The 13,763-nt window shown below is 39.0% G+C and overlaps 1 protein-coding gene across 1 annotated transcript in view; it reads left to right on the top strand.

The window, feature by feature from the left end:
• The window catches only part of VIRMA (vir like m6A methyltransferase associated), a 28,318-nt gene extending 15,851 nt beyond the window's left edge, over positions 1 to 12,467 (top strand). The window contains exons 16-24 of the mRNA XM_075023615.1: positions 1,489 to 1,706; positions 2,946 to 3,078; positions 3,678 to 3,830; positions 6,354 to 6,514; positions 6,781 to 6,877; positions 7,952 to 8,118; positions 8,280 to 8,611; positions 9,459 to 9,602; positions 10,062 to 12,467. Of these exons, the coding sequence (XP_074879716.1) occupies positions 1,489 to 1,706; positions 2,946 to 3,078; positions 3,678 to 3,830; positions 6,354 to 6,514; positions 6,781 to 6,877; positions 7,952 to 8,118; positions 8,280 to 8,611; positions 9,459 to 9,602; positions 10,062 to 10,219 (1,563 nt within the window). The 3' untranslated portion in view covers positions 10,220 to 12,467. The remainder of the gene's footprint in view (positions 1 to 1,488; positions 1,707 to 2,945; positions 3,079 to 3,677; positions 3,831 to 6,353; positions 6,515 to 6,780; positions 6,878 to 7,951; positions 8,119 to 8,279; positions 8,612 to 9,458; positions 9,603 to 10,061) is intronic.
• The last annotated feature ends 1,296 nt before the right edge of the window (positions 12,468 to 13,763 follow it).

Below are 13,763 nucleotides of genomic sequence, written 5' to 3'. Positions count from 1 at the left end.
AAATCAACATTGTTAAAACACAAAAAAGAAAAAATGTGTATGGTTGGCTGCTTTTGCAGACTTGCTGTCTTGTTGCTCTTGAATGTACATAAATCCTTTCATGTTATGATATCTCTTTTGCTTTATGTGCACTATTCTGGTAGCTCATTAGAGGCCGAAAACTGAATTACACAAAGATTGACTGTCCCCTCAGCTGAGAGAGTGATGTTATTTCTCCCTATGGGCCACTGGCAAAACTTGAATTGTCAGTACTCACCTCTTGCCTAGTTGAATAAATAAGTATCTCTTAGTTGTCTAACTGAAACCTCTTAAAAATGTATTCCAAATATAAAGATATATATGATATGCTGCTACTGTAAAACTCCACCATTAAAAAACCCAACAGTATAAGTTACTAGAACACGGTAAGAAATGTTATCTGAAAACTGATTCATAGACTAGCCCTGGTAGTTTCTCATTATTGCATGCATAGATTTGCATGTCATTATTTGCCTTACTAGTTGCATGTATTTATTTGCTTTAGTGCTTACCCCCTTATGCAAAAGCAATTTGGGCGTTGTTATTCAGTAGAGATTAATCAGCCATTTGCATATAAACAAGAGTTCTTTGCCCATACAAATCCATTGTGAAAGTCAATCTTGTTTTATTTTATGTAAAACGTGGAGGGGGTAGTAGATCTTAAACTTTCTAGGTGGTGTCTGCAGCCTCTTGATTTTCAGAGAATCACAAAATCATAGAATCATAGAATATCTTAAGCTGGAAGGGACCCATAAAGATCAAGTCCAACTCCTTGCTCCTCACAGGACTATCTAAAACTAAACCATATGACTAAGAGCATTGTCCAGATGCTCCTTGAACTCTGATGGGCTTGGTGCTGTGACCGATCCCCTGGGGAACCTGTTCCAGTGACCAACTACCCTCTGAGTGAAGAACCTTTTCCTAATGTCCAACCTGAACTTCCCCTGACACAGTTTCATTCCACTTCCTTGTGTCCTACCGCTGGTCACCACTGGTGAGGAGAGGAGATCAGCACCTCCTCCTCCGCTGCCCCCTGTGAGGAAGTTGTAGACTGCGATGAGGTCACCCCTCAGCCTTCTCTTCTCCAAGCTGAACAAGCCAAGTGACCTCAGCCATTCCTTGTATTTTGATGGATGTTTTGAGATTAAGGGACAGTTTGACTACCTAGGCAGGAAACTGTATGCATATTATCCAATGACTGGCTTTTAGTTGTGGCTCTGCTATCGCATTTCACCCTTTGAAGTTTTTATGTTTTTAAAAATCAATAATGGTTTGTAACCCTTAACAGAACCAAATTAAAAAGGATACTTTGGATTAGTATTTTACTGATCAGTAAATACTGGAAATACTGGAATGAGATGATAAAGGGGTGGCAAAAGAACCTAGTGCTTCTGACTTAATGTATGGTTTATACTTATTGCTGGTGTACAGAATGCAATTTTACTATGTATAATAATCATTTTTTTATAGGATATTGCACTCATTTTACCAAGTTCATCAGAAGGCTCTGTGTCTGAATCAGAGCAGCTTTCCAACTCCTTACCAAGCAAAGAGCTGATGCCCTTAATTTGTGACTGTCTGATGGAAACATTAACTAATTCTGAGAGCAGTTATAGTTGTCTGCTGACATGTATCCGAACAATGATGTTCCTTACAGAGCATGACTATGGCTTCTATCACTTAAAGAGGTATGGTATTTTAAGATATTGCTGACAACTTCGAAGTATTTAAAAACTTCTGCAGTGTGAAATCATTTCCTACTGATCTAGTAGGAGACATTGAGGATAAGGCACCTGAACTTTCATTTCTATTTGGGGCTTCAGTGTTTTACTCAGTATTTTGGTCTTCCTTCACTTGAGATTTTACCTCTGAATAATTTCTGCAGTGTGCACACAGGAGCACTTTCTTTCAAGAAACAAACAAAGCATTGAAAAAAGGCTTGTATGCTCCATTTCCCCACTCCAAGGCTGGAGGATTAGAGTGAGATACAATGCTTATGTCCTTCCCTTTTGAGTGACTCAGTAATTAGAGCTGTTGTCTGGGATACTGGAGAGCTGTCTGTAGTTCCCTCTATTTTGAGGGGATTCAGTCTGCACTTCCCCAGAGTGTTCTGACCTCCAGGCAATTAAGGCTTTTGAAATGAGGTTTGTTTTTTTTTTAAACAATTTCTGTTGACTCCACTCCCTTTTGAACAGAATATATACATGCATTGGACAGTATTATGTTGTTTTGACACTTACCTCCTTGTCCTGTATTTGGACCTGTTTCTGTCCACTGAAGGTGAGGTGCAGAGAGGCAAGTAATTTGTGAGGTTCCCAAAGAGAATAAGGTAGTATCTGGAGCCTTGTCAATAAAAGGTTGTTCAAAACACTCTTCTGAGCAGTGCTGCAGAACTGTGCTGCAAGAAGCTATACAACCCGCAAATGAAAAATAAACAGGTTAAAGATGCTGTTATTTCTATGATCTCACATGTCTAGCTGTCAGCTTCAGTGCACAGTCTTGCTATTTCTGTGTTTGTTTCTGGTTTGTTTCTGCAGTTAGACATAATGAGATGCAGTGAAATTGTAAGAGCAAGCATGATCCTGCTTTATACATAAGGCCCTTGTGCAAGCAAATATTTCTGTACCCCTATCCCTTGTCTGCCAAAGATGAAAATGTAATTTCTTGCAGGTTTTGGAGGTATTGCTGTAGTATGTGTAGCTGTATATGTGCAGTCTGAAATATCTGCAGAAAGCACTGGTGACAACAACAGTCTAGTACAGAGAAAATAATGAAGCTCCAGCTTTGTAATCAAAACTCGACTTGATAATTGTAAAATTTACCAAATTTATTTTGCATATATGTTGTTTTCTTATAAGAAGTTACAGTGGAATGGTCACAATGAATGCACTAATAAAGTATTTTCTCTCTTTTCATTATGAAAACAGCTCTCTAAGAAAACACAGCAGTGCTCTGTACACTGTATTAAAGCGAGTAATAACTAGTTTTAGCAAAGACACAGGTGAACTGGCCTCTTCTTTTTTGGATTTTATGCGACAGATTCTAAACTCTGATACGCTGGTAAGTGAATATATATCAAATACTTAGACAAACCTAGCTGCATTTCTCTGAAATCTGCAGTGTGAGACACATTCAGGAACAATTATTTCAGAAAGCAGTTGACTATGCAGATTGCTGTGTGAGGCTTTTCCATCAGTAGTGTTAGTGCCATCTTTAGTTTTTAATGAGATCTGTGAAAGCTAGGCAGAATATATGTTTAGTAAATAAGAGGGTTTTTCAGTAGGAAGAACAGCATATTGATTCATATTGTTTTCTTAAATGAATAGCATCCTATTGTGTCCAGGTTTTAGATTCATGGCATCCTGTTAGAGTTGCTGTATAGATAAGGAGTATAGAAAGGAATCTAAAATACTTGCTAATTCTGTGATACAAACCTCATCTTATATAGGAAATCATTGCATTCATCCTGATGCAACATCTAAACTTGCCTATTGAAGTGTTCTTTATTAAAATATTTTGTATAATATGTTTTTAAATCAAAAGATTATTCTTATTTTGCTGGATTTGTTCTAACGTACGTTTGAATTCTAAGGGGTTTGCAGTCCAGAAGTATAATGAATATTTATGTGTACTTATTTCCCACTTGTCAAATATTTCAGGGATGTTGTGGAGATGACGGAAGCCTTATGGAAGCAGATGGATCTCATCCTGGGAGAACACTGGGTCTAACTACTGCAGAGTTAAAACATCTACTGCAGAACAAAGAGGAAACCCCAGAAAACCTGCTGCTTGATCTGGAGAAACACGTTATGGTAAAAGAATTTAAATAATCAAGTTGATGTTGCGGTCTTGTATCTGAATGTGTTTTTATAACAATATAGGCTATCCCTCCTTGATGGGAAGGGTGTGCAATTCTGTGGCATACCTTGTGGAATTGGTAATAGCTGTTGCCATTATTTTAATACTGATGTCCAAAATCAGGTGATTTTGGATCCATCCTTCTGATGCAGGATGGATTCTGACTTTATTGTTTGTGTTATGGTAATGCTAAGAAGTTTCAGGTAAGGTTGGGGTCCCCTTGTGCTGAGAGTATTTGCACACCATAAGAGCATAGGCAGTTAACTCTGTGATGAAAGGTAGTGAATGCATACAACAGAGAGCGCTGGATAGTGGTGAAACAGATTGGTAATGTAATAAGCAAAAGGAACCACTGCTTAGCAGTGGCTAGATGTTGCTGATGACCAGTAACAAGTGGAATACCCAGGAGTCAGTACTGAGGCTGATATTGTTGGTTGTTTTCATCAGAGACCTGAATGATGTATATACATCTTCAGTGAATTTGTGGATGAGGGTAAGCTGGGGGAGTGACTAAGGTGACAAACAGCAAATCCTCAATCCAGAGGGACCTCAATAAATGTTTTAGGATTATTTATCAGGAAGCTTGTGTGGCTTGTTAAGAAAAATGCAAAGTTCTGCACTGAGAGCAGGATAACCCCATGCCTTGATGTGGGCTGGGCTGAAAAGGGCCAGGTGGTTATGGTGGATGTTGGGTTGAACATGGGCCAACAGTGCATGGTCACTACAAACAAGGCAGACTGTGTTCAGAGCTGTCGTGGAAGGAGCATGGTCAGCAAATCAAGGGACCTTACTGTCTGCCTCCATAGGATGCTGGTGAGCTCTCATGTGGAGTGCTGCGTTCACCTTTGGTCAGCTTTGTCCTCTCACCAGTTCTAGAGAGATCTAGGGAAACTGAAGAAGGTTCTACTGAGGTGGTCAGGGACCTAGAGCACATGTGCTACAGAGAGAGGAGAAGGAAGCCGGGCTTGGTTAGCCTGGTGAAGAGGGCTAAGGAGCCATCTCAAAGCTACTTACAGCTGTTTGGGGGATAGTAACAAAGGTGGTGGAATCAAATTCCTTTTGGTAATTCTGAATGATAAAACAAGGGGCAATGGCCCCAAACTGGGGCTTCAGAGGTTGTTGTGGTTTAACCCCAGCCAGCAACTAAGCACCACGCAGCTGCTCACTCACCGCCCCCCCCCCAGTGGGATGGGGGAGAAAATCGGGAAAAGAAGTGAAACTTGTGGGTTGAAGGAAGAACAGTTTAATAGAACAGAAAAGGAGAAACTAATAATGATAACACTAATAAAATGACAGCAGTAATAATAAAAGGATTGGAATATACAAATGATGCACAGTGCAATTGCTCACCACTGGCCGATCGATGCCCAGTTAGTCCCCGAGCAGCGATCCCCCCACCCCCACTCCCCCAGTTCCTATACTAGATGGGACGTCACATGGTATGGAATACCCTGTTGGCCAGGTTGGGTCAGCTGCCCTGGCTATGTCCTGTCCCAACTTCTTGTGCCCCTCCAGCTTTCTTGCTGGCTGGGCTTGAGAAGCTGAAAAATCCTTGACTTTTAGACTAAACACTACTTAGCAACAACTGAAAACATCAGTGTGTTATCAACATTCTTCTCATACTGAATCCAAAACATAGCACTGTACCAGCCACTAGGAAGACAATTAACTCTATCCCAGCTGAAACCAGAACAGAGGTTCAGGTTGACATTAGCAAAAAAAAAAAAAAAAAAAAAATCACTGAGAGAAGTGCAGGGCTGGAACAGGTTGCTCAGAGTGGCTGTGGGCTCTCTGTCGCTGGAGCTTTTTTTCAGATGCAGCTAGATAAAATTATGGCTGACCTGATCTGGCTTTGATGATAGTCCTTCTTCAAGCAGGGGGGAATTGGACTAGAGGACATGCAGAATTCAATTCATCCAATGTTTCTGTGATTCTAATCACAAACTGAACTCTAGTATTCAAATCTAATCCTACATAATTGATGGCAGCTGTGCAGTAGATGGCTAATTGGAAGGGTCCATAAAACAGCTGTTCCGTAGCCTGTTGGTCACAAATGCCTTTGCAGTGCTATACTCCCTCCTGTCCCTTCCCTGGCTGCCTACATTGGTGGCAAAAGATTAAAAGCCATGACTGTGCTGAAGGAGAAATAGCAGACACTTAGGATGTTGGAGTGCTCTAGCAGAGAGCTTGTTAACTAAAACCTGGGGTGATGCCTTCTTTGGGGCTACGTTATGGAGGTTATTGCATCAACTGGAAACAAAGACTAGAATGTGCATGTGTTGACATGGTTTGTTTTATAGCATACTGAGGAGCTCTCTGCTGTTGTCTGTGTGCTCAGGTGTCTTGGTTTCACTATTTGTGGATGGATAGACTGTTTTGTGTAGTACCCTGCCCCCTTTTTATTTTTTAAATTAACAAAAGCATATTTCCTTCTCTGAGGAGGGGAAAAAGTTCTGACTTGTGCTATGTTGACTTAGGATCGTTCTAAGGAAGATGATGGCCTTGAATCCTTACTGGACAACATCGTTGGAGTGAGGCAGATGTTGGAATCAGCGGGCGATTCTTGTCCACTGAGTGACCAAGACATAGAGCCTATTCTTTCTGCACCAGACTCTCTTCAGAATTTGTTTAATAACAGGTAAAATGGTTAAGTGTGTGAGTATACTACCTGTATGTATAGTACCATACTATTTAAGAAAATGCAATAATTTATGCACGCGTATGTTACAAACAGGATCTAAACAGCACTGTTGTCGCTACTACCTGCTATTCCGAATGTATTTAATTTCATGCAGGTATCAAGGGTAAGGCAGCAACATTCACCTCAGGTTCTGTAATGCTGCATGTGCTTGTGATTGGTTGTAGTTCATAACCAAATAGGTATTTGGCATTGTTTTGTTGCAGGACTACATACGTGTTGGCAGACGTGATGGATGACCAGCTGAAGTCCATGTGGTTCTCACCCTTTCAGGCTGAAGAAATAGACACTGATCTGGATATGGTAAAAGGCTTCATTAACGTAACTGAAGTGGACTTAAAAATGAGGGTTAACCTGAGCTAGTAGCATCAGAAATTCATATGGCCAAATGGTTTGTTTTCCTGAGCTCACCCTTGTAAATTGACCCAGATATAGGGGTTGGCATTTGCTAAAGGTTGTTATCAAATGCCTTCAGGTTCACTTGGAAGCAGCCACAAGATAGGCACCTTTTGCAGTGCTCTAATGCAGAAGTCATCTCCTTTAGAGGAACAGTTGTGTCAGTCCTAATCTGCATCTAATTTTGCATTGCTGCTGGGGCTTTTCAGCAGTTTGTGTTAAATGTAGACAAAGAACGTGATTTATTTTCTTTTCCTTGCTTGTCTTCTGTCATTGCAGTAATATCCAAAAAGCCTGATAGCTACACTTTTTTTTTTTAAATCTTTGCTCTGATGTGACAAAAGTGGAAAAAATGGCAGTAGTAAATGAAACTACTTGCACAAAAACTTTTCACAGTATTTGAAACTTGATATTTATAATCTAAACTTTAATTGTCATTTGAAAAATATAAAATAACGTTCTTTTTTTTTTTTTAAACTAAGTGATTGGCAGTGTCTTAACTTCCTATGTGAGAAATAATCAGTTTCTGTTGACTTTATTGCCTTTGTTCTTTTTTTAGTTTTACTTTTAAAAATTTACATGCAGACATACTTACGTTTTCATTTCTTAAGCAAAATCAAAACTGTTGATTCCTGTATAAAAGCAGCATTAATAAATTTATAGGACTGTAGCTTAAGCAAAAGAGTGCCTCAGTGTAGGTCATTTAGTGACAAGATAGGTGTTCATACTTGAAAGCTATGCCCTTGACTTTGTTGAGATTCAGAACTATCAAGACAATTTTGCTGCAGCTCTGCTGCTTTTTTGTTCTGTTACTGCTGCTTTTTGTTTTGAGGCATACTACTGCATTAAAGGGTAGAGGATGGAGCTTTTTTGCTCAAGTAGAAGGACCCTAGCTGAATGTCATCCATCCTGATGCAGCATGTTGTCTTCTTCAGAGGTGCTAATAATCATTGTTGTGATAAAACTAAACTCTCATTGCAGGTAAAAGTTGACTTAATTGAACTGTCAGAGAAGGGCTGCAGTGACTTTGACTTGCAAGCTGAATTGGAGAGGTCATTTTTGTCAGAACCATCATCTCCTGGCCGCACAAAAACCACAAAAGGGTTCAAACTCGGCAAGCACAAGCATGAGACCTTCATAACTTCAAGGTAAGATGAGTTTAATGAGTAAACAGTGTGTTCAGCACTGATTTGTATATTCTCAAAATGTCAAATACCTTTCAAATTGCATCTCCAATATGGAGAATGCCTGACCTTCAGTATGTATACATTTTTACATTAACTAAATAAATCATGTTTTTTCATGACAGTGGAAAATCTGAGTACATAGAGCCTGCAAAGAGAGCTCATGTTGTCCCACCACCAAGAGGAAGAGGCAGGGGAGGATTTGGACAAGGAATTCGACCACATGATATCTTCCGTCAGAGGAAACAGAATACGAGCAGGCCACCCTCCATGCATGTGGATGATTTTGTGGCTGCAGAGAGCAAAGAAGTGGTTGCTCCAGATGGGATACCACCAGCCAAAAGGCCACCAAAAGTGTCACAGAAGATTTCTTCACGTGGTGGGTTCTCAGGGAATCGTGGAGGACGAGGAGCTTTTCACAGTCAGAACAGGTTCTTTACACCACCTGCTTCAAAAGGTATGTTGTTTCCTGTATTAGAATTGGAGTAAATGAATGCTAAAAATGCTTCAGTAATAGTAACCCAATTTACTAGCAGTTAGTCATCCCTGGTGTAGAGATGTTCGTGAAGCAGCGTTGTTGAAATAAGTTGTTTAGTGCTAGAAAAGGTTGTCTCGAGTGCTGTAGAATTGAAACAAAGCTGCGAGTACCTGTGTCGCCTCTTTCCCTCTTTTACCAAAGGAGTTAGCTGTTTTCTTTTAGCAACTGCTGGGAATGCTTCAGAGATGCAGTCAGAAAAATAAAAAGCCCTCTCTACCATTTGTTTCATGGTAGTTCCTGAAATCAAGCATCACAATACATATCTGGGCTTAAGGGAGGCTTTTGAATAAAAGGATGGAAGATCCTGACAAGAGTCAAGATGCAATTTTCAGTGAACCTGGAGATTGTAGCTACAGAGTGTTAAGTTTGTTTCATATATAGACAAGTTTGCATTCCTTTCCCTTCCATCCCATAATTAGGGCAAGTCCTTGCACAGTAGATACAGAAAATACTTCCATTTAGTAAAGTTATAAATACTAGGATTTACTTTATCACAAAACCTTGAAGTATAGGAGTCTGTCTTAATACACTAGATAATGTGAATTCTTCTAAACTTATCTGAAAAACAGGTATTTTCTTCTAATTTCCTGGATAATATAGTAACTTGTAGAGTTTGAGATAGAATACTGAGGGTATGTTGATGCAGAATAGCTTCATTTATTTGAATTAGGTGAATATTATGTTTACCACTGAGTATTCTGAAGATTTAAACGGAAAAAAAAAAAGTGTTGTTTGCTCAACAGTGGGTGTGTTTTTCTCTATCTAGGAAATTACAGTCGTCGTGAAGGTGCTCGAGGCTCAAGTTGGAGTGCACAGAGTACGCCCAGGGGAACCTACAATGACAGTAGAGGTGGTCAAAGCAATTTTAACAGGGGTCCACTGCCACCATTGAGACCATTAAGTTCAGCAGGTACATGGTATTCATATGGGCATCGAACTATAGAAAATTCCTTGAATTTCATTTTTGCTTTACAAATGAAACCATGCAAGGATGCTGCAGACACCTTGAAATTCAGCAAATGTTTTAAGCATATATGAACAGTTGTCACTGAGACTGTGTCAAATACATGCTTTCATACGAACTGCCCTGTAATCCATAAAACTTGCTGAATTGAACACTTGATCGCAGAATCTTAATTTTGCATTCAGATTTTTGCAATTCAGTTGTCTTCGTACCTACATGGTAATTATAGAGCCAATCAAAGCAAAAATGCTTGCCTAAAAGAAAAGTGAAAATTAAAAGGAGGAAACAGACCCCGTTTGTGCCTCATCTTGTTTTTGTTTCTTATGCTTTTGCAGCAGCTACTACGCCTAGGGCTTTTTTTTTTTTTTTTTTTTTCCAACTGAGTATACTTTTCTTTGCTTTAAGGCTACCGACCGAGTCCTCGCGATCGTGCTTCCAGAGGCCGGGGAGGAATTGGACCGTCTTGGACAAGTGCTAATAGTAGTAGCAGTGGTGGCTCAAGAGGAAAGTTTGTTAGTGGAGGCAGTGGAAGAGGTCGTCATGTACGTTCCTTCACACGATAAAATTGAGACCTAATGGAACAGCCCAACCATGTGGACTTCTGTAAAGAAGACAAAGAAAGCAGCGGCACTAAAGGACCAATTCAGATTTACTGGTATCTGGAGGACACCAAGAGAATATTTTTGCTGAAGAGAAGTTTTTGTTTGATACAAGACTTGAAATTTCAATAAAATTCAAGACTTTTTGTGTACAATTGTAAATTTTTTGTTCCTTTTGAAAGAATGTTTTAATTTTTTCGTGGACTTCAGTAGACAATACTCAGTAAAGAACCTCTTTGAGTTAAGACTTGAAGGACTTTTAAAATATTCATTGTGCCAAATGAAAGGTACAGGTGTTTTGTGTGTGACTTATTACTGCAAGAAAATTAAAAAAATATATATATATGTAAGGCAATTTTAGTTTTTTCTCTCAGGTTTAGAGCCATTAGCCCTTTTTTTTTTTTTTTTTTTTTTTTAGCCAGTCTGAGTTATTAATGAATGAGGTCCATCTGACAGCAGTTGAAGTAGCAGGTGATAGAAGATTGACTGAAATTAATTAATCTGTGAAAGAATACAAATGTAAACGTAATTTATGTAGGTTTTGTTGTACCTCTTTGGTAATGTGTTTAGACACTTAAATAAGATACCACACCTGTTAATATTAGTAGAAAATCTGTCATTGACTTCAGGGGGAATAAGATGATGTTCTAGCATTTACAACTCCAGCTCATGCATTAGGGGCTCAAGAGTTATTTCACTGGAAAACAGAGTATGCTTTCAAGTTAAAAGGCAAGATACTCGTACTCTGAGACAGCCTGGGTTAATTACTTGCCTGCCTCTCTGCTGCCTTACATAGTCGAGGAGAAGGCATAGAGACAGATGTGCGAGCTGAACAACCACATAGTGAAGCAGTAACGCTAAACCTTCCCTTTGAATAGATGGTTTGGACTTTTGTTTCTGTAATTAGACTGAGATACAATGCTAAAAGAAAAACTTTGAGAAGTAAGATTTCATAAAGAAATGTTACCACTAGATTCAACTCTAAATTTATTTTCATACTAAATTCAGTGATTGAAGTAAGCTTTTTACATGTTTGCATTCCTTTGGGCTCTGTGGGATTTCATAGAATTAACTGATTCCCAATAGCCTTTTATTGCATTTTTGGCTGGGGTGAGGAGTGGTAGCTTTTTCTAAAGGCCACATAAAATTTTTACAAACAAGCTCCACTGTCAGACTTAGCTGAGCTCAATTTTCACTTATGCTTTGGTCTCTTGACATTACGAAAGTGCTGTAAAGGGGTCTTCGTCTGCTTAAATAAGGCCCAGTTGTAATGTTCTTGTTTTACGTAATCTTAACTTACTTTGGACAACTCGTCTGCCTAGACTCATAAACTTTAACACCCAATTTTAAGTGTTTCTAAAGCATGGTAGTACTTTAAATTGAAATTTTTTTTAGCTTTATACTGCCTGGCTAAATTAAGGAGGTTTTTATTTGAACCGCAGAAAGCCCCTATTACATGTACTTTCTCTGCGGGGAGACTGGGACACCGTCCCACTGTTGGAGAGGCGATTAGGTTGCACAACATCAGTTGACATAACCTATTAAAGTGGTAAACTTCTATTAATTGACTGGGTGCAGTTAAAGGGAATAGTATCTGTTCACAAAGGTGTGTGTTTTAACATTGTTTAAAATAACATGAACAAAGATTTGGATTGGAAGCCAAACAATTTTCTCAATGGTAAAAGTAACAGGGAGATTTAATTTTACTAATAATGCAATTGTAATGACTAAAATGGGTGGAGCTCTCACAGGCATTACAGGTATTAATGCTATTTTTTTAAGGAGCACTGCATAAATATTTTTAAAGCTGACTAGCTCCTTTATGTGTTTAAGGTTGTTTTTTTTTTTTTTAGAAACTTTACTGTGTGGAAACTAGCAGGGATATGAATAATTTGGTTTTTGTCAGGGAATTTGAAATGAAAAGTAAAGAAAAGTGTCAAGTGTGGAATAAATATGTAAATATTCAGTACTGGTTCCTGAAAGTTTAAAATATATGGCATGTCACACTAGTCATTTTCAAACTAGGAGGAAATAAAGGGTTGGTTAAATTGTTTGATGTATGGAAGCTCTGTAAATTTAGTTTAACTTGAAAAAGAAGTATACGTCTATCATGTTTTATTTGGGTTTTTTGGGGGGTTTTTTTGATTAATTTAGTTCTGTGACCCTTCAATGCACAATGGTTCCTTTCTTCGATAAATTCAACTTGAAATAATGCTGTTTAAAACTTGGAAGTTATTTGATTTGCTCTTTTAAACGGGATTCCTACCACAAGTAAATAACACTGTAAGCATTAAATTTTGCTTTTTACGGTCTGCCCAAAAAGAAATTTTCAAGTTTTGTTTCCTGCCTGGAGCACCAGAACAGTGGAAGCGGCTAATGCCAATGTCAAAATGCTGTTTAGTGAATTGTACGCTTACACTTGGGAGGAGTAAGACAGAACAGAACCACAATGTAGTACAGTTCTCCCTCCTAAAGTCCTGCAGCTGAATACACAGATCCTATCTCTGCAGCAGTGTGTGCTAAGAAAAGGAGACCGTCTTAACCAAGGCTGCGTTTCTGGCTGAAATGTGTAAGAATTGCCTTGGTTCAGTGAATGTCCTAGTTAACGGACAGAAAAAGTGCATAGCTTGTATATGGGGTAAGGGGGAGACGAGTTGTGTGCACTTTTTTTTTTTACTTCCAAAATCTTTAGCAGCTGGGCAGTCTTTATTATTCTATACTGGCTGAAGGCCAGATGCAGATGGATAGTCATAAGCAGATAAACAGGTTATCTGCAAGCTATTGCGCTGCTCTCTGTAGTTGTGACGTCCAAGCTGTCAGCCTTTATTTCCCTGCTGAGTAACTCCTGCCATCAGGTAAGAGAATATGCTCGAGACAGTTAATGCAGCATACTGCATGCAGCATGTTCATGCTCTGGAGTGCCCTGTGTCCAGATTGATCGTATTTAAGCAAATGCATCCCTAGATTACAACTTCCGAACAACTCTCTTGTCCTGTTCTTATGTGTTCATATCCCACATGGGCTCCTGTAGTGGCTATGAAAAACCTGCATTAGGGATGAGATCCCTTCAGCTGATGGACAGCAAATTAATTTTTCCCTTTATTATCCTGCTGTCTGTGCAGGACTGGAGTGGCATACTGTTGTAGTCTAAGTATTCAATTTTTCCTAGCTCTTTGCCTTCAAAATGGCTGCTCATCCCATTCAGAAACTCCCATCTGTGAGGCAGGAGAAAAATTCTTGAGAAGGGATACTGTTTGATTGAACACCTGCCTTGTTTTATTGCTATATACTCCCTCTATTTGGCAAAATACAGCCTTACCTATTCCAATGCACTGGCCCTATATTGTCATTTATTCATGACTTCCTGCACTGTGCAGCCAGCATACCTAAATTTTGCTATTTCATCTGATAAAGAGGGTACTCAAACTTCTGTAATGGAAAAAAGTGAACAAAAGTACATCAGTTATGGTATAGACCCTTTATTAGTTCAACTTTTATACAAAGTGCA

Source organism: Buteo buteo, chromosome 3 (genome assembly GCF_964188355.1).
Source record: "Buteo buteo chromosome 3, bButBut1.hap1.1, whole genome shotgun sequence".
In the NCBI taxonomy this organism is placed as follows: domain Eukaryota; kingdom Metazoa; phylum Chordata; class Aves; order Accipitriformes; family Accipitridae; genus Buteo; species Buteo buteo.
This window is presented reverse-complemented; position numbering and strand designations above follow the sequence as displayed.